Source organism: Prunus dulcis, chromosome 3, assembly GCF_902201215.1.
Source record: "Prunus dulcis chromosome 3, ALMONDv2, whole genome shotgun sequence".
In the NCBI taxonomy this organism is placed as follows: Eukaryota; Viridiplantae; Streptophyta; class Magnoliopsida; order Rosales; family Rosaceae; genus Prunus; species Prunus dulcis.
This window is the reverse complement of record NC_047652.1, coordinates 6716891-6737686: the sequence shown is the minus strand read 5'-3', so window position 1 is coordinate 6737686 and position 20796 is coordinate 6716891. Positions and strand designations below refer to the sequence as shown.

General features: G+C 35.8%; 2 protein-coding genes across 2 annotated transcripts; one reads left to right on the top strand and one right to left on the bottom strand.

The window, feature by feature from the left end:
- Positions 1-254: 254 nt before the first annotated feature.
- On the top strand, positions 255-3501 carry LOC117620613 (pentatricopeptide repeat-containing protein At4g21065-like). Its single transcript, XM_034350735.1, has one exon. The coding sequence runs from the start codon at positions 545-547 to the stop codon at positions 3248-3250; it is 2706 nt and encodes a 901-aa protein (XP_034206626.1). The 5' UTR covers positions 255-544; the 3' UTR covers positions 3251-3501.
- Positions 3502-3803: 302 nt separating this feature from the next.
- Positions 3804-6248, bottom strand: LOC117623465 (amino acid transporter AVT6E). The gene has a single exon (XM_034354458.1). It carries the CDS (start codon positions 5849-5851, stop codon positions 4367-4369), a length of 1485 nt encoding a protein of 494 aa, XP_034210349.1. The 5' UTR covers positions 5852-6248; the 3' UTR covers positions 3804-4366.
- Between the last annotated feature and the right edge of the window lie 14548 nt (positions 6249-20796).

Sequence of the window (20796 nt, the reverse complement as noted above, 5' to 3'; positions counted from 1 at the left end):
CTGCAACTACCCCTACTAGAAAGTATGCCATGTGCCACTTAAATGACTGAAATTTATAGAAAATGTGACAAAATGATTGAATTGACACGAAGGAGACAGTTGAATGACCAAAATGGCACGAAAATTAATTAGAGGACAGAAGGAATCTCGAAGTATAAATTTAGGGACCATTGCAGTTAAAAACGCATATAATAATGAGTGATGGCTTCGACACTTGAAAATCACCCTCAAATTATAAGGTTGTTAAAAGTTAGGAAAGAAGACGATAAACTCACACACACGAATATCATAGGGATTAAATCGAGGACCATTTAGGAGTAAACCAAATTCCTAAGCGAATCCAACAAACACGTTGGCTGATTATTATGGCCGGACTTGTCAAGAAAATAGAAATGCCACCCTTTCCGGTCGTGTTCTAGTCTAGTCCAAGTTCCAACGCTCTGTTCCTAGTAGAACTGGTTTCTTCTCTGCTACCTCTACAACTTCAACCAAGCTCTCTTCTGTAAATGTGAGGTTTAGGCTACAACACCTCCGATTATGTTCAATGATACATCGTCGTTTATGTCACTTTTGGTCTCTCTCCACTCTCTCTGTACCAACTTCATTATTGCAATGCAACAAAGATATCCACAAGCTCTCTCTACTCGGCCGAGTTACAGAGGCACGCCAGATGTTCGACACAATGCCTCGAAGAGACTCGGGCTCTTGGAACACTATGATTTCAGGGTACATCCAAAACGGGCTTTTGAACAAAGCCCAAGAGCTCTTTGATTCATTCCAAGGCAAAAATGTGAGAACTTGGACCATTTTGCTATCTGGATATGCGAGACATGGGCGTGCACACGAAGCTAAAGCGGTGTTTGAGTCAATGCCTGAGCGTAATGTAGTTTCTTGGAACGCTATGATTACTGCTTATGCGCAAAATGGTTTGTTAAGAAGTGCTAGGGATGTTTTTGATCAAATGCCTGAGAGAAATACAGTGTCGTGGAATTCAATGATTACCGGGTACTGTCATTGTGGTATGATGGGCGAAGCTCGTGAGCTTTTTGATCAAATGGAGGAGAGGAATATCGCCTCTTGGATGGTTATGGTTTCTGGGTATGTTGAGATAGGTGAGTGTTGCGATGCTTGGATGGTCTTTTTGATGATGTTGAGGAGCAGCGTGCGGCCAGACCAGGCCATATTAGTTACTGCATTATTAGCAGTGATGAGGTTCAATAAATTGGAGTTGATTGAGAGTTTGAGGGTAATGGCTTTGAAGACAGGGTATGAGAGCAATGTGGTTGTGGGCACGGCGTTTCTGAATGCTTATATAGCAAATGGGAGTTTGGAATATGGGGTGAAACTTTTCGAGAGAATGCCAGAAAGGAACGAATATTCATGGTCGACAATGATTGCAGCATTTTCACAAGGTGGTAGGTTGGATGATGCCATTGCGTTGTATGAGAGAGACACTGGAAAAGGTGTCGGTACACAGACGGCAATGGTGACTGCCTATGCTCAGAATGGGAGGATTCACGAAGCAAGACATATATTTCATGAGATTGCCAACCCAACTGTGGTCACATGGAATGCCATGGTTACTGGGTATGCCCAGAATGGAATGCTTGAAGAAGCAAAAGATATTTTTTACAAAACCCCTGTACCAAATGCTGCTTCATGGGCAGCCATGATTTCTGGGTTTATCCAGAACGGACAAAGCAGAGAAGCTCTGGAAGTCTTTGCTGAGCTTCATAGTTCCGGAATTGTTCCAAATCATTCAAATTTCACCAGTGCTCTCTTTGCGTGTGCAAACATTGAAGACGTTGAGATGGGTAGACAGATACACTGTTTTGTTATTAAAACAAGGAACCATTTTAATTCATTTGTTGGAAATGGGTTGATATCCATGTATGCGAAGTGCAAAAGCACAGATGTATCACAAGCTTGTAGGATAAAGGGAGTGGGAGACTCCGTATCTTGGCTTTCAGAGAGTCACACATTGGATGATGCTCGAAAAACTTTTGAACAAATGCCAAGACGGGATGTGGTGTCATGGTCTGCTATTATATCAGCTTATGAACAAGCTGGGCAAGCAGATACTGCCTTCAAATTGTTCTTTGAAATGTTATGGAGAGGATTGAAACCAAACGAATCAACAATAACCAGCCTCCTCAGTGCTTGTGGGTACCTGGGCGCGACCAAGCTTGGGGAACAAATTCATGCCTTGATACACAAACTTGGACTGGATACATGTTTGTTTGTGTGCAATGCTTTGATAACAATGTACTTCAAGTGTGGAATTCTAGATGGCCTTGGTATCTTTCGAGAGATGCCTGATCGAGATATTGTCACTTGGAATGCTGTTTTGACTGGCTGTGCTCAAAACGGATTAGGGAAAGAAGCTGTTGAAGTTTTCAAACAAATGGAAACCACTGGGATTTCTCCTAATGAGACCAGTTTTCTGGCACTTTTATGCGCTTGTAGCCATGCTGGGTTAGTAGATGAAGGATGGACCTATTTCAATTCCATGAGCCAACATTATGGGATTACCCCGTCTGTTTATCACTATACCTGTATGGTTGATCTCCTTGGGAGGGCTGGATGGCTTTCTGAAGCTGAAGATCTCATTAAGAGCATGCCAGTAAAACCAGATTCTGTCATTTGGGAAGCACTTCTTGGTGCCTGTAGGATCCATCGTAACACTGAACTTGGCCAGAGAGTGGCTGAAAGGCTTTTCCAAATGGGAACAAAGAGATCCGGAACTTATGTCTTATTATCAAATATGTATGCATCTAGAGGTATGTGGGGTAAAGTGAGAGAAATAAGGGAAATGATGAGCGATAGGGGAGTGACCAAAGAACCTGGAATCAGCTGGATTCAGATCAAGAATAAGGTTCATTATTTTCTAATGGGGGAGAAGGCACATGATGAGATTAAAGAGATTAACATGGCAGTAAATGAGTTGTACAGACGCTTCAGAGCAACAGGTTATGTGCCGGACACTAATTTTGTTCTTCATGATGTGGCAGAGGAGCAAAAAGAGGATGACCTTCTCTTCCACAGTGAGAAACTTGCTGTTGCCTATGGAATATTGCAGACACCAAATGGGGCTCCAATTCAGATTTTGAAGAACCTCCGGATATGTGGTGACTGCCATTCGTTTATGAAATTTGTCTCCAGTGTTGCCCAGCGCAAAATTATTCTTCGAGATGGAAATAGGTTCCACCATTTTCAAGATGGTTTGTGCTCTTGTGGTGATTATTGGTGACCTTGGTGGCTAAGAAGAAACCTTGATTTCTACCTAGTTGGAGAGTGCAATCACAATGTTTCATATTAGAGGGCACAATAATCTCTTCACTTCCAAATTCCAGTTAAAGCCCTTTTTTCATGGCCATAAATGGATGAGAAGAGTTCCAGATATGATACCATATATTTAATCTCACAGGAAATGTACTTGTCACTGCCTATTGATGTTCAGAGGACGGTTCTGCTAAATGTCAAATTTCAATTTTATAGATACGTAGGAGGTTTATTCAGAATGTTTCCATAATACAGAATGATGATTAGGGATGCATGGATGCTGCATTTCTTGTTTGTATATTAATACCTTGTTCTTTAATACTAACTGCCTATTGCATCTATTTAAAGTAAAATTTCACATATTCAATTCTTAGAAACAGAGGCATCACTTGAAAAGAAAAGGCCAAAGGGGAAATTCAGATTGAAAGAAGAGAAAGATTACTACACACCAGTTATACGCTTGAATTGAAAATTTCTTTCTTTCTGACATTGGTCATTGTTGAGAAAGGGCACACTAAAAGGGATATTGAGAATTTTCATTAAAAGCAGGATGTTCAAATATAGTGTCATCCAAAAACAAAAAATTTTAATTACTGGAGATCAAAAACAAAAGTATCACTTACAAAACAGCATGTTGCTGATCATACGGTTACAACAGTATTTAATGCGGGGGAAAAAGAATGGAACAAAGGGGAAATACTTGAGGACCAAGGAAACAATTGTGTGACTACTTTTGAATTAATTTCAATATAACCTACAAGTGGTGGCAATGACTATAGAAGAATTTTCCTCCCAAAACATTCCATGAATTCTGAATCAACCTATCAGAATTCCTCAGAAGTATAAAAGAGAATTATAACTGGAACAAGGGCACACCCCTCACCCCCTTCAACCTTTCCAAACTCATCTTCCCACCTTCTAACTTCCTGATCAAGGGTCTACTCGGTTTTCCTTCAACTGTTCAAATCACATAGGCACCACCATACCCGCATAAATAAGAGTAGACTTGCCTGTGAAAATCTGCGTAAAACCACCATCTTTTTAAGAGGCAGAAGCAACCATTCTCAAATCTTTACAAGAAGGATCATTCAGATTTGCTTCTGAGACTATAAACATTGCCAATTATTCCAACAATGCTGACGGCTATTGCCATTATTAACATCAACCATGACAAAGTCTTCTCTACAAGGCTCAAACCGTCCCCTTTCCGGCCTAACTTTAATGCGATAAGGGAAGGAAATATAAACCCCAATGACACAGCTGTTGTTGCCCCTGTAAATTTAAAAGCCGTCCAAATGTTGGGAATCACGGTAGATCCTAAATAAATAAGTCCCAACAGGACCAGTGTCAATATGAAACATCTCTTCCTACTCTCCGTGAGTGGAGGCGATCCCTCAAACACCAAGGCATCCACAGTTTGCCTCAAGGAAAAATGGACAACGGGGAAAACAAGAAGCAAATGAAAAATGTACCCAACCCTGACAATATAGTTTAGCACTGAGCTGAAACGGATTCCAAGGTCCTTATCAAAGTTGGTCAGAATATCAGATTCTGTATCTTTCCCAAAGAGTAGATACCCCGCTATGGCTGTCAAAGAATAGATCACAACGCAAAGAACAGTTGTTATCCTTCCAACCCGATTCATCTTCTGAGAAGACGGCCCTTCAAGCTCATTATATATAGGTTGAACATTAAAGTGGCAAACATAAGCATTGGTCATGATAGGAATCACCACAAGCAAATCCAGGATCGCCTTTTTTGACCCGAAATCTGGTGTCATCCTTGGAGACTCGATTTTCCCTTCAACAAGCTTAATAAACGCAATGCCACAAGCAACCACAACAAACACAACTGCAAGAGCTACAGATGCAGCTGAAGTCAAGCTCAAGGAATCAATCTTATCCAAGGCACAAAGTGGTGCTAGAAAAACCACCACCGTAGCAAAAATCAAAAGCATTCTGTGATCCCAGACCCCATGCCCCAACCATTGATCAAAAACCCCCAAATGATGAAGTGAACCAGACATAACATCACCCATAATTATCAAATACACCACCAACACGCCTGCATTGTTGACAATTATGCAAATCTCCGATAAGATCCTTGCCGGTCTCCCCAAAGCACATTGGACAACCTCCCCATACGATGAGGCCTTACACGAAACTGAAAATCTAACCAACAATTCAACACTAATTTCTGACAAAATACCCATCAAAATTATCAAGATAGAACCCCAAACCAAGCCAAGAACTTTCATGGTAGCAGGCAAAGCCATAATCCCAGCCCCAATAATAGAAGTGGTGAGATTAAACACGGCCCCAGAGATTCCAGACCCTTGTTTAGACCCCTCAACAATAAGGGGATAACTAGCAATATCAAAATCAAGATTATCATCAAAGTCATCACCACCATCCTGCCCATTTAAATTCTTCGAATCCAGAAAGCTTTCCTCATCAAAAGAGGACAATTTGACATGGGATTTGGGAGGAACTGCTGGGTTTTCAGAATCATATCGTGATTGCAATTCTAAATGTGAGTTCTTGGGGATAGCTGAATAGTTACTATCCATTATAATATGAAGAAAGAAAAACGATTTAGATCTGAGAAAAGAATAGGAAGATGCATGAAAAAACTTACATGCGGAAACGGATTTTTAGAATTCTGATGGGAAAACCAAAAAAGATTTGAGCTTCTGATGATTTTCTCGGCGTGATTCGATTAAGCGATGCGCTGGATCTTTGGATCGCGAGGTCAACAACTTCTCTCTCTTCTGCGACCAATGGAAGAGAGAGGTGTGGGCAGTAAATAAGGTTTCCAATTGGCTGATATTTCAAACGTGGACTTCCGCGCCGTGGATTTTGGAATTTTTTTTTGTTGATGTTTCAATTTGGAATTCGTTTTTGTTGATGTTTCAATTTGGTTTTTTATTGGTGAATTAAGGATTTCTGTGAAACTCAATGGATAGATTCCCCACACAAGATGCGGGCTGGGTTAGACATGAAAGTAACAGTATTTAAAGTATGTCAAGCCTTTGGGTTTGGGATACTTAAAGTGAAGAAATGCTTAAAGATTAAGATAAGCCATGTCATAGAAATAAAATAAAAATAAAAATATAGGCTATGTCTTTGGTATTTAATCTCAAAGCTTCCAAAGAAAAGATTAGTATATAATCTGAAATTTATGTAGGATTTGGTATTTTAATCTCAAAGCTTCCAAAAATATGTGAAAATATTTTGCTATTATTTATTATTAGCATGTTTTGTAAACTTACAAGCAATCGCTCAATTAAAAAAACATATGTTGGTTAAGACAGTTGGTCAGGGCAGTGAGTCTGTCCCCTTTCACTCAAGTTCGAATTCATCTCTTTACAGATTAGAGTAAATTAAACTATCGTTTATATTAAAAGATAAAGTATCGCTCTATTAAATTTTTAAAAAAAAATTCTTACAAACAGGTCCAATGCGTAAGACATAGTAGCTATCACAATCCATTGGAGCCCCAAGCAGCCCATTCAATGAGCCTGTATTTAGCCCAGCATAAAACCCTCGGCCTGCCACCTAGGGTTTGGATTGAGAAAAGGCTAGATTGATTTCTTCCTTTCCTTCTTCACAGAAATCTATTTCTTTTTTCTTAGGTAATGTATTAACCTTTTAATTACTTAAAACAGAAACAAAATAAAAACATTGGTAGGTTAAGCTGATCCTAAGTTATAAGGGGACCCACGGTTTTTTCTTCCCAGGTACAATCATAGTGGTTAGGCTCCTCAGTCAACAAGGACTTTTTTTTGTGTGCGTGTGTGGATAATTCAGCTTTGAGGGACACGCGAGCTGAATTTAAATTAGGCAGCTTCTAGGAGATGTATTTAGATATGTCAAATCATACTCATTCAACGGCAATTAACGTAATGATAATATATTTGTATTAAGGGGGTGTATTCAATTCAAACTTTTAATGATTTTTATAGAATTTAAAAGTTTAGAGGTATTTAATTTAGACTTTTAAAGAGTATTTAAAAGTCTAGCGATATTTAATTATGACTTTTAAAAAATCTTTAAAAGTTTGGTGGAATTTGACTTTTAAAAAGTATTTAAAAGTTTGGTGGTATTCAAAAAGTTAATGATTTTTAAAAAGCTTATTAAATGAATGACTTTTTCATACTTTTAAGACTAATTATTAAGAGCAAAAATCTTGACAATTTACTAGTGACTTTTATTTACTCTATGAAAGTATTTAAGAATTTGTTATCTCTATGAAAGTCACTCACTTAAAAAGAGTCTTAATAAGTATGAATTGAATACACCTCTTAACTATTTGTATTTTGTGTATATTTGTATTAACTTTTAAAATTATCATATTGTATTGACTCTTGTGGGTGACGACATTTACGTCTGAATTATGAATGCAACTTTTCGACTTTGAAAAAAAGAAAAAAAAAAAGTAGTGGTAATGCTGTACGAAATTTCATTATTTTGGTCAAATTTGTCTTGTACAAGTGGTGTCCTTAAATAAAGAATCCGTGGGGTTGTAATTGGAAACATGGTTTAGTTTCTTAAAGTTAATCAAAATAGTGGTTTGACTCCTTTATGACATGTACCATTTGAATGTGACATTAATTTAATTAGTCTTTGGGTGGAGCTGTACAAATACAATTCCAAAGATTTCCAGATCATGGGGGAGACTGGGGAGAGAGTCTTAATCAACAATCACACACCATATTTTGTCCTTTGTTCTATGCATTTCTGGTCCAAATAATTCAGCCTCTCCCTCTCTCTCTCTCTCTCTCTCACTACCTCATTCTTGACAATGACCTTTTCCCCTATTTTTCGCATTATTGTTTTCTCAGTTGGATGAAAGGATAAATATTCTTCCAATCTTTTATTTAAATATATATCTTATGATATATCCATGCATGAGAAATTGTGATTTACTACTCCTTTGTTGAAATTGATTTAATATATCATGATATCTCTCATGGATGAGAAATTGTGTATATCTCAAGAAAGTGTTGTCCCTTTCTAATCTGAATATGGATAGACAGAGAGTGGTGCACCATACAATAACATAAATGAATTGATGAGGTGGATAGATTACTGGAGCAAAAACAATTTTTTATTTTTTATTTATTTTTTGTTTCCATTTACTGTCTATAGGCCATAGGAATGTCTACGAACTCTATCGATCGCCCACCAGCCTCACCAACAAAGTGAAGGTAGTCAAATGCTCAAATTGTAATGTGTTTAACTTGTGAAATCTCAGTGGTTAACGTAAGAACCTTTACCACCTAAATATAGGTCGCTTTCGGTTTGTTTTCTTTTATGGGTTATTGCTTATGCAATTATGTTGAGATTCGTATCTTGTATACGTCTTTAATGTAATAATGAAGTTGTTTAATGAATATCTTCGTTTGTAAATAAAAAATGAAGAAATTTAAAAGAAAGAATGTGAATTTGACGGAAATGCATGAAATTTCACTCAACCGCTCCCAAGAATTTCTCCTCAGAACCAGCCTATCCCATCATCACCATCGATTCAAAATAAGCATCAAACTTTTATTTATGGGGTGAAAAAGCATCCAGCTTATTAGGCTAAAATGTGATGGGCCCACCATACTTAGAATAAATTGTAATGTGGGGCCATGGTGCTGTATCCGAAAGGTGACGATAGTAATCACCAACTTGGCTAATGCCGACATGTGGTTCAATGAATGGCAGACCCACAAGTCTCGAACAAAAGAAGAAACAAAGAAATTTGAAGAAAAGGTGAAGCACCTGCTTTTTCTGTATATATTAAATACAGAAAATGGGGATCACCGACCATATGGACAGAAAAATATATTAAATCAATTTTTATTTTCGAAGATTATCTAAATTATATCGTTTTAAAAAAAAATTAACGGTAATTGTATTTAACAATTGGACACAAAGACCAAATACCCATAAAGAGTTCATATAAAAATAAATGCACAATAATTATAAAAGGTTAATTCATATATATTTCAACTCACGCCTGAGCAATTCAAACATGAAATTCAACGTAACGTAGAGAAAGAGAAAGACTGAGAAAGGAGGGGGGAGGGAGAGGAGATGGGAGGGGATGAAGGAGATGGCAGCTGACTTCTCCTTTTTTTTTTCCTCTAGCTCTTTAGGTTTCTCTGGGTTTTGTTTTAAATTAACTAACTTTCGTCTATATCGGTTTTGTTTTAAATTAATAAGAATTTTCATGCAACGGAGATGTCATTGTGATGATCTTCCAAGCTAATAACACATTTTTATGTGAAAAAATTGAAATGCATGATAGTGTGTGATTGACTTGAGATACTGCCACAGTAGCATTCCCGTTTACTGACACTCTTTGAACTTAAAAAGACAATAATTTTACCCTCTATGTTTTATCTTTAATTTTTTAAATTGAAAACCTAAAAGAAAAAAAATGATAATAATAATAACAAGGTTGACCCCATGGAATGGGCGATGGCACTTGTTCGCCATGGCCGTGGGTCACTATCCCTTATAGTTAAGAGATCCAGAGAGATGGAGGGTTGGGTAGGAGAGATTTTTGCCGTGTTACATGTTTTTGAATTGGGCCCCATCCTTATTTCTGTAATTTTCCCCCCTGTTTTATATATACAAATTAAGCCTAATTGTCTCCTGTGAAAAAAAATTAAAAAAACTAATTGTCAATCCTAATAAGCTGCAGTCTCAATCCTGCCCAAAATTCAAGCATGTTTGTTTGACATGTGTGCATAATTATTTTTTTAAAATTTTTTATAATTATTTTTATATATACGTCAAATTATAATTCGCATAAAAAAAACAAATAATATTCACCGATAATCCTCGTCCCTTTCTTTAATTTTATTTTATATATTTCTTTTCGTTGTTTTTTTCATTCATTTGGTCCCCACAGGACCACGAGAGGGTCATAATCATTTCACTATCAAATACACCAAATTTTAAAAGCCAAAATTAAATAAAACTTCAAAGTACGCGGGTCAATATATCACGATAACTAATCAATAATGCACCAAATTTAGAAAGCAAAAATAAATAAAACTTGAAATAGCTAGTCAATATATCACGATAGTTTCATTAGTTTATGTCGTGATACATTAACAATGAAAATAGAGGAGAAAATAATACATTACTCGCAATTGCTTAAAGCCAAATCATGATGTCAAGAAAGTCTTGTAATCAATCAATGATAGGACGTGAAGAATTAAATTAAGAAAGAAGCCTTCTGCTAGAAATTGGATACACAACAATCCTCAATGGACCTCACTTTCTCTTTCTTTTTCTTTCTTTTTTCTTCGTGTAATTTAAGAATGATGCTGGGGAGATCAACTTGTGTACCATCTCTCTAATAGAGATGGAATTCACTAATACAACAGGTCCCACAATCTATTAGAGAAATGATACACAAGTTGATATCTAAAGTTGATCTCTCTAGCATTTTCCTTAATTTAATGAACCTCGCTTTCATTTTGATAGATGCATTTTTACCTATGTTATGTGTGGTCCTACCCAAATTTTCTTTATCGCGTCTATTATTGACTTCTAATCCAAGTCATGCAATAGAAACCTAAGGTTGCAATCTACTTTAGAGTGCAATTACTAAACTCTTAAAAGGGACAAGGCCATCAAGAAAAGAGAAATACAATAAGTAATGGTTGGAAAACTAGATTAAAGTCACTAACTCGTGGGCCTATGATGTATTTTAAGTTGCTTATGTGTGTGAACTGTAAACTACGTTACGCAATAAGTAATGGTTGAAAATATATCACGCTCCCACGAGCAACTAACGTTGAATTTTTTTTAATATAATGAATTACACCTCAACGGGACAAGAATACTATTTTGATTGTTTGACAACATCAAGGCATGCGGGGTTACTAGTTCATAGTTGACAATAACGAAAATGACCATTAGCTTCAGTTGTGTCATATATTATAAATTCTCCGGTGCGAGATAAATGTAATAAGATTGTTGTTTTTTCAGTACAAACGATAGTCTAAATTATAAGAGATGAGGATTTATCACACACACAACTATGATGTCATGGAAATTCGAACTTCAGACCTCTAATTTGTAAGTTAATGCACTTTTTCACTAGACTAGATCCCGTTGGCAATAAGATTGTTGTTAGATGTGAGTAGATGGTAAACCAACTCATATTTCGCAATACAGTCTGTCGACCTGAAACTCGCATTTCACAACCATCCCTCCCCATTTATATATACGATGCATGCACCAGTTCAAATTCAATCCAGGGAGAAGCAATTCGAGGACGGTGGCTTTATCATAAATTTGTCCCTACCTAAAATGGACAATTGTGAGGGCTTTGCATAAAATATTCAAATAAAAAAGTAAGATAAGGATGAGAACTGAGAAGAAGAAAGGGCCACAAAAGGCTTTAATTTTTTATTTTTTTTGGTTATAGAAACTTTTATAGATAATTCAAAAAAAAAACGGTGACAAAAAATCTCATCATTCATTATATTATCTATAAATAAATTGTAGAAAAGTTACTTACCTCCTGATTCGTGATGATGACCAAGGATGTCCTTATCGTAATATAATCTTGTTCCTATACTTTCTGTGAATATGATACTGTATTTATAGCTGAAACGGCATTGTTTGAATATTAAATAGCATTTTAGAGAAGTGGATTAGGCCAGTTGATCAAGGTATTGTGTCTGTTTTCTTGCACTTAAGTTCAATCCCTCAATCCGTTTAGAATATGACTTTGTCAATACATAAATAAATAAACCTTTCGAGTTTAAGATTTATAGAACTTTTCTATTTTGGATTTAAATTGAAAACCATACGAGTATTATGGAGAGAGAAAAAGAGCATATAATATGAAATGACATCAATTTATAAACACAAAATCACTACCAAAAATAAAATTTTAACAAAGAATCCAAAAACATACATTTCATTAAACTAAAGAATCCAAACACTTTGTCATGCATGTGTACAAATTAACTAATTTTTATTATTATTATTTTTCAACAATTGTTATATATGAATGAGATTCAAAACAAGAACTTCCACAATAAAGTGGAGATTGAATTTCATTAAATTAAACTGTTATTGGCAAATATTATAAATTGAACATGCAGAAAATGGTATTTATTCTTTTGTTCCAATTGACTTGACCACATGATAAGATATGGATGGTGGTAATTGGCAAAAACAAAGTTGACCTTCACCCGCTGATAACGACCTACCCACGGATAGAGGGATGATTTTCATATGGGTTGGGCTAAAATAGTTTTGTGGGCTGTGGAAAATGACCTAGAAAATTCTCCTTTTCTTAGTTTGGGTTCGGGTATAGCACAACCATTCTGTTTTTTTTTTCCCAAAAAGATAATAAATAAATACTTATTTAGTAACCATTTGACACTTGTTGACTAGTAGTGTCAGCTTCGAAATCTCATGACACATTAGCAGTGTGTGTAGGAAAATATTCCTAATTTTGGCCACAAAACAAAACAAAGACAAAAAAGAAGAAGATAATACTAGGAAAACTAAAATAAATTTCAAAATCTTAAATTCGAACTGATGTCGTAGTGTTTCATTTATTCATATTTGAGTATGTTCATGCATTGCTATGTTACGTTGACGTCATTTGTGACTAACATAGGAAAGATAATAATAAAAAAATGTTTAAGGTGGATCAATAATTAAGTAATATAATTAGATAAATGCTCTCAAGACTCATTTGGGTGTAGCCATCATGCACTATGGTCAGGAACCTAATTCCAAAGCAACGTCTTTTTTGGTTTTGACAGAAAAGGTAAGAAATGAGATATGGGAGTCTTAATGTAATGACTCATATGGCATTATGTAAGAAACAAGGGAAGAGAAAGGCAAGCCAATTGAGTATTTGCTAAGAAAAAGACTTGTACGTGAGACAATGGGACAAAGACAAGCCGATAGAGAATTTCCTAGTACTATTCGCCTTAGTCTTTTCTTATTACTCGAGTTTAGATCTTAATCTACTACAAAAACTTCTCGTTTTATTTCTCTTTCTCTCCCACTCAAGAGAATATGGCCTTTGTTTTATTCTCATTCAAGGGCGCAAGTCTTGTGCCCTGTCATAAATGGGACCACATGTGTATGGGACTCCGAACTTGACCACTTTTATGATTTTTTTTTAATAATATTGTTACGTGATGTTATCAATTCATTCATACGATAGGAAATATATATATATATTTTATTTTTAAAACAAGTGATAGTCTAAAACTACAAGATTAGGAGATTTCTCAATATGCTTTTAGAATTCGAACTAGAGACTACTCATCTACAAATTAAGGTCATTTTTCACTAGACTAGACCTCGTTGATAAAATATGTATATTTATTAATAATCGAATATAAACTTCATTCACTCATATCATATCACGTGATAATAAAACCATGCGACATGATTATAGTCATACCCAAAAATGTATCACATGCCATTAATTGGAGAGGTTTTGAAAATGCTTTAGGTCAAACATCACTTTACCTACTTTAGAAAAAATTGGTTATATGGTACTATCTACTACATGTAATGAGAAGAAAATGGAAAATATTAAACAACCGTCGCATACAAAAATTCATGCCCTTGAGCACTGCACATCCTTTAAGTCAACCCCATAACATGTCACAAATGAAGTGCTAGCCAAGGACTTCATTTGCTGAAACATGCATTGCCTCCTTTTAAGATAAGAAACGTGTTCATATTGGAAAGAGAGATGCTAGATTGCCACGCATGATGGAGAAAAAACTTACATGAATCGGGTTCATGAAATCCTTCTCTCTTTCTTAAATTAAGTTTTTTTATGCATGCACGATAAGTAATTATTCAATAATCAGCCACCCAATTAAGTGGGTACGTATATAGTAATTTAACTTGTCAATTAAGTAAAACAGTTTAGTATAATGCTTTTAACCACTTGATCTATTTTAAATGAGAGCTAGCTTATCTTTATGAACTAATTCCCTATGTCTCAAAAAATACTTTAGAGTCGTTTTCACTAGAAAGGGAGAGGAAGTCATTGTTCTTCCTCCCCTCTCTCCTTCTCCCTTCCTCCCTTCTCCTATCTTCCCAATTTTAGAGACAAAAAGTTTCCCCTATTTGTCTTCATTTTGTTATAATTTTCCTCCACTCATCACAAGCGTATACTTCTAGGAGTCAAATCTCCACATGCTTTTCGATATCGAATCTCTACCACTATTCTTTTTGCGATTTCTTCATGTTTGAAATAAGTCGTAGAAAATCTTTGAATTTTCTGTGTAGTTTTCACTTCTACTTTTGTGATAGTTTTTCACCTCTATTTTATGAGAGCATTCCAATTTTCTTATGTAAGAGTTTTATTTGTATTGTTATGACTTAATTTTTTCACTTTTTGGTTGTTCTGAGTTCGTAATTTTAGTTGAGATGCCTATACCAGAGTTTCTTTAATTATGCATGATCATTAGTGGAGGAGTCCCATATTGTTATAATTTTGATGTTAGGTCGTTCCGTTATTGTAATGACTATTTATGACTAATTTATATTGGCTATTTTGTGATTAGTGATTTTTTTTATTAAATTATAAAAACAATCCCATAATTTTTACATAAAAAAACCACTTCAACTACAATTTTTTTTTAATTTAATTTTTTATGTTGTAAGAAAAATAAAAGGATGGCCACGTATGTCAATTAGACCACTAACGTAGTTAATGCATGGTCCTCTTCAAAAAGAAAGTGTTTGTCAACCAACACCAAAAAATATATATATATATATATATATATATATATATAAAAGACAAAGGACATGACCAGCGCCAGCTATATGAAGAGCGTGGTTGTCACGCATAACCAAGCGTGGGGTTAAATCCTAATATATCCTTCGCTGGATGTCACGCTCAGCCTGTGAATCTTTCGTCCCTCGTTCGTGTGTCAACAACAACTACAAGTCTACAAAGTCACAGTACAGAAATATCTGTAATTTCGGGGAAACTTCAGGGGCATTCTTTCTAGTTGAGGTTAGTTGAATGACGTGGCAGTAGGCCATTGGTGCGGGGCATGAACATGACGTTTCCGAACCGGACGGGATGACCGGCTTGGATTCAAAGACCAAATCAAAGACTGTGGCACTGGGCAGTCACCGACAGGGTTTGAAAGTGCCTGAGGGAGTTGGTGTTTTTTTAAGAGTTATGAATTTAGGACCCACTTTTTAGATTATGGTTCATACTTGTACAGCTCAGATTCCATCCTCCCATTGGTTGAAAAATCTTCATCATGGTTCATACTTGTAAAAGTAATTATTTTTCTCTTATACTCTTACGGCCCGTTTGCTCATTATTTTGTGATTACTAATTATTAATTACTAATTTCTAAGTTTTTGTTCTAGTTTTTTTTATTATAGAAAAAGCGATGGTATTTATTGATGAAACAAAACATAGTACAAAGCCACAAAAGTACCGAAATAGTTATAACATATTCAAATACAACAACATGTTAGTTTGATTTGGAGAGAATTACTCATAAACCAACAAATACTCAAACCCGAAGAGCATGTACTCAGACTAGCAATACAGATCCACCACGCAACAACAGAAACGGCAAATCTGTATCACAACTGAAAACGAAAATACAAAGCAAACTTCTAAAGAGTTCCCGATAATTAAAATAATATAGCAAACTTCTAATGCTTAATAGACTAAAACAAACAAAGAAACATGATGACCACTCCACATCATCTCCGACAACCAAAGAGACCCATAACGCCATACCGATTAAACCCCAACCCACACAAACCATCAACTTCCATTGTTGTAACTCCAAACTATGAATTGTAGCCAAAACCTTGTGTATTTGGGCTAAAAAGGGTGGCGACAATGATGTTTTGCGGTGGCTGCTTCAACAACAACAACTACAAATTAGCATAGCAACTGCTGCTACCCCATTGATGTTGACATTGCCACCTCCGCCTGGATAGAGAGCACCACTGACAACTCTTATTACAACACCGAGTAAAAAAACTACCAAACTAGAAAAACCTGCAACCATAAACAAAAAAAGACAAACCAAGAAGAGAAAAAAATAAGGGTTGAGAGAGGAGGAAAAAAGAGGGGAGATTTTTTTATTTTTTTTTTCGCGGGGGGTGGGGGGGGGTTGTGTGTGCGTGTGTGTGTAGGGGAGGAGCCCCCTTTGATGCGGAGTTGAAGGGTGTGGAGGGCTAGGGTTTTTTTTTTTTCCACTGCAAGAGAGAGAGGGCGACTTAATGAGATTAAGTTCTAAGTTTTAGATAGAAGAAAGAAAACTATACGAGAGAGAATCCAAAAGAAGAATAAAAGAGGGAGGAAAAACGAGGAAGGAATGGTAGAGGAAGGACAAAATGTAATGAAAATGCTCATATAAAATGAAAACTAAACATTGGCTCGGCTTTGACTAGAGAGGGGTTGAGTACAACTCAATTTTTATGAGTCTCACCATGTTAACATTTTATTGTAAGACACAATCCAGGATTTCAAAATAAGGTGGGCTAGATTTACCTTATGGGTGGACTGTTAGTTTTGGACTAAGCTAAACCCTAAAACTTATATATAACTATAACAAAAATAATAATAAAATACACCTTGGCTATAGCCTAGGTTAACAATCACCTAGGTTCGTTCCTGAAATATGTTGGAGTGTTGTCCAATTCAAGAAGTCCAATCCCACATTTATAAGTCCCCAAACAGCAATCAGGACACTTGTACAATCTAATTCAAATTGTCCGGTATAGTTTGAGCCACCAAATATGGCCAAATGGAATTACTATTGGCACTCCAAAATAATTATCATAATATCATGCACTCCCTTATTATAATAGGATAAGGGGAGAATGTTTTCTCCGAAAAAAAGAAGAAGATAAAGGTAGAATTTCACTTGGGGGAGTGTCTGAGGACCTTTTTAATTGCCAATAACAGTTAACCAATTTTAAAACTAAAAGAAATTTCAAATAGTTTTTATTGTTTCAAACACTCTCCTTCATTTCTTCATCCTCCCTTCCTCCTTTATTTTGTCTCCCTCCTTTCTTCCTCAATTCTCTCATATGTATCTTTAGCTAGAAAAATGAAACTTACCATGTTGGCAAGGGAGGAGATGGAGTTTTGGAGGGGTTTGGGGAGATTGGGGTTAGAGGAGATAATAGAAAATTGAGTTTTGGAGGGGTTCATTGATATTGGGTGGGTGGGTTTTGTTTTGGGATGCTGGATGGTTGCTTATTATTATTATTATTATTTAAATTATTTAAATTTATTTCAAATTTATAACTTAGGCAAAAATGACTTTGTTTTGGCCAGGTCATTTGGAAAAAAAAATTCGTCTGGGTCAAAAGGATGTCGTTTTGTTTTGCCCAAGCTGTTAAAAAGAAAAAAAAATAGAAGAAGCTACTGCGTAGCTTCTCTTCTTCCCAGCACAGCCTTCTTCTTCCTCCTTAGGCCTTTCAACAAAAAGAAGCCTATTTTCATGGCTGCCAAATGGTCGTTTGACCCCTATGACCCCTCTGTGGATCTGCTCTTGGGAATGGTCACTCACCATTTATGATGCAAACATCATAATGAACTACTTTCGTATGTATACGTGTGTGATATGTATAACTTGAAATTCAATTTATGAAACTGAAATGGTTAGGTAAATCTTTGTATGACCCAATGATTAGGGCCTAACCTAGGAAGAAAACAGCTCTGCTACATGCCCAACGAATGTGTTATAATGTTTTTATCATGTTTAAGTAAAACGTTATTGTTGTGGTAGCATGCTGAATAATGGTATTGAATGTGAAAAAGGCAGGGGACCATGGGCATACCAAAAAAAACAAAAGGGTTTGGGGAGGGTGGGCTAGGGTAGGGTTAGGGTTTACGCGAGCATCGCTCCCTTGCATAATGCAAAGGCAAAAAGACCATATTATTGTCACAATAATATTATATTCTTTTGCTTTAGCAAAACATGTTACATTACGTTATTATTTTTAAACAAATCCTCCTGAGCCGTGGACCCAAACTGGCCAGAGATTAGTCTTTATCCAACAAATGAAAAAATAAAAATAAAAATAAAAATAAAAATAAAATAGAAAAAGTCATTGATAGAGAGGATCACCACTTTCCCAATAAAAAAAACCGACCCAGTGGGCTACTCTCTCACTGACAACTGACCACTAGGAAAAGGAGAGGCAAAGGATTGAAGGAGAAGGAACCAATGTTCTGTGAAAATGAATCATTTTCTCACGATATTCATGGGAGAAATTGGTTTGGAAAATTTCGGGATCCGGTGATCTAAAGCTTGACTCTCTCTTGCTAGTTGCCCCTATAAAATATGCATCTCGTTTTTTGTTTTTCTTTTGTCTAAAAACGTAAAGAAAAAGAAATTAGTAGCGGGGGAAAGTGACTTGTCGCCAAACCCTTGTCAAAAAGCTGGCCGAGCTGTCACATATGCTACGTGAAAGCCACTATACATAAGTAGGGTTAAGTTCACATTAATGCTTCTTCAACTTTACGCGTGTCCCATTTTAATCTCTAATTTGGTTTCGGATCTTAGGCTAGAGACTGCATCTGACGGTCACACGCGCAATTTATTAGGATTTCCGAATTATCTATCTCGTTCGAAATAATACTAAAAGAACCAATTGCTTTTAGTCAATTATAGTGCTCTACTATTGTGATAAGTGATCTTAGGTTCAATTATAGTGCGTAATTTATTAGGATTTTCGAAAAAAAAGTTTTAACTTGCAGATCAGTGATCTTAGATTCAAATTTCCATGACACATTAGTAGTGTGTGTCATAAACCTTCCTCTCCTATAATTTGAACTATCACTTGTAGTAAAAAGAACCGTTATATTAGAATCCGTGCACAAATTTCTAGAAAAAAAGAAAATGCACATTCATTGTATCTATAATTTTTCACATGTAAAATTAACCATACAAAACGGCTTAATTTGTGTAAGAGCTGCGAGAGTAAATAATACAAGGGTCATTGTCGGTTTCCTTTCATACTTGTTTTCTTGTGTTTAACTGAAACAAAAAACAAGCCGTACGGATAAATGGTCTCTTTCAAGATGGGTTTCTTTAATGTGTAATGAGTTTCCTTGGCATTACCAACACCTTTCCTTTTCTTAATCAATTTTATGGGGTCTCAATCAATCTAAGTTCTTGACCAAAAAAATAAAAAAATCCAACCAAGCTTGGGTCTTTGACGAAGGAAACGAAAAGGAAGATCAATGGTGGCTAGGTTCAACATAATAAGTTTTGCACAAATTTTTTTTTCCTCAAATGATAGAAGATTCATATTAAAGACATATATGAAACTTTTGTGGGAAAAATAATTGGGGAATTGCTATATTTTCATTTAAAAATAGTTACTCTTGTATTCGAGATTCTACTTTCGATTCTCCCATCTTTTAATATCGCTTGTATCCATAAAAGACAATCTCTCTCCACAAATGTCTAAAAATTTGTATTTACGTAACTCATTTTCTTGCGCGGTTTTGTTTACACATTAGGAAAGGCTGGTTCTTGGTTTGGAAAGGCACCGAATTTCATCATTTGATGGCATTCTCATATGTGGATATGGGCATCCAACGGAAAGGAAAGGCCGACAGTGCATGCCAAAATAAAATAATAAAATGAAATTATGAGCTGGAAATCGCTAGGAAATTATTCCAAAATTGAAGTCCAAAGTCAGGGCCACAACAAACACTACGCCATGGAAAACTGTGACCGCAGTTGAACTGTAGAAGAGTTGTACGAGGGAAAAAAGAAAAAAGAAAAAAAAAGAGCCCACCTGACACAGCGCATACGCCAAATTTCTTTTGTTTCTCTGCCGAGTGTCTCGTGCACACCACGGCCAACAACAGCGCGTGAGACTTTTGACCTTCTCTTTTTTTTTTAAAATATAAATATAAATATATATATATTATTTATCTATTCATTGGCCTTTTTTTCAGATATAATTTTTTTTTAATAAATACTACGAGGTGTCTTCATATATGAAGAGTGTGATTAATTTTTATTCAGGATTTGATTTATCTCTGACCACAAAATGCTTCTAACGGGTTTCAAACCCGAAGCACCAGGTAATTTGTCAACTAAATGTAACTGTTTGCCAACTACACCACACCTCGTGATTTCAAATAAAATTTATATATATATGTATACAAATGTATTTTAATTTGATGATTTTGTTTTCTTACATGCATGATGGTGTGTGTTGTGTGGTGTCAGATATAATTTTCTGAAAAGAAAAAAAAAGAGGAAAGAGAAAGAGACGGCATGCTTAGATTGACATTTTCCTTGTTTAAAATAGTTGATGCTTTAGTGGTCTACGTACTCCTGAGACTGAGATGGACAAAACCCCACGTCACGACTAGAAAACCGCACCTTTTATTATATCATTATCTTCGATAACCATCCATCAATTAAATTATTGCCACAATAAATTTCAAACCAAATCCCGATATAACGCGATACGATCCGCATTTTATCGCCTCCAAGAT

Bases quoted from the DNA above. Each gene is read 5' to 3' on its own strand.
- LOC117620613 (XM_034350735.1), top strand. From the start codon at position 545: ATGATACATCGTCGTTTATGTCACTTTTGGTCTCTCTCCACTCTCTCT.
- LOC117623465 (XM_034354458.1), bottom strand. From the start codon at position 5,851: ATGGATAGTAACTATTCAGCTATCCCCAAGAACTCACATTTAGAATTG.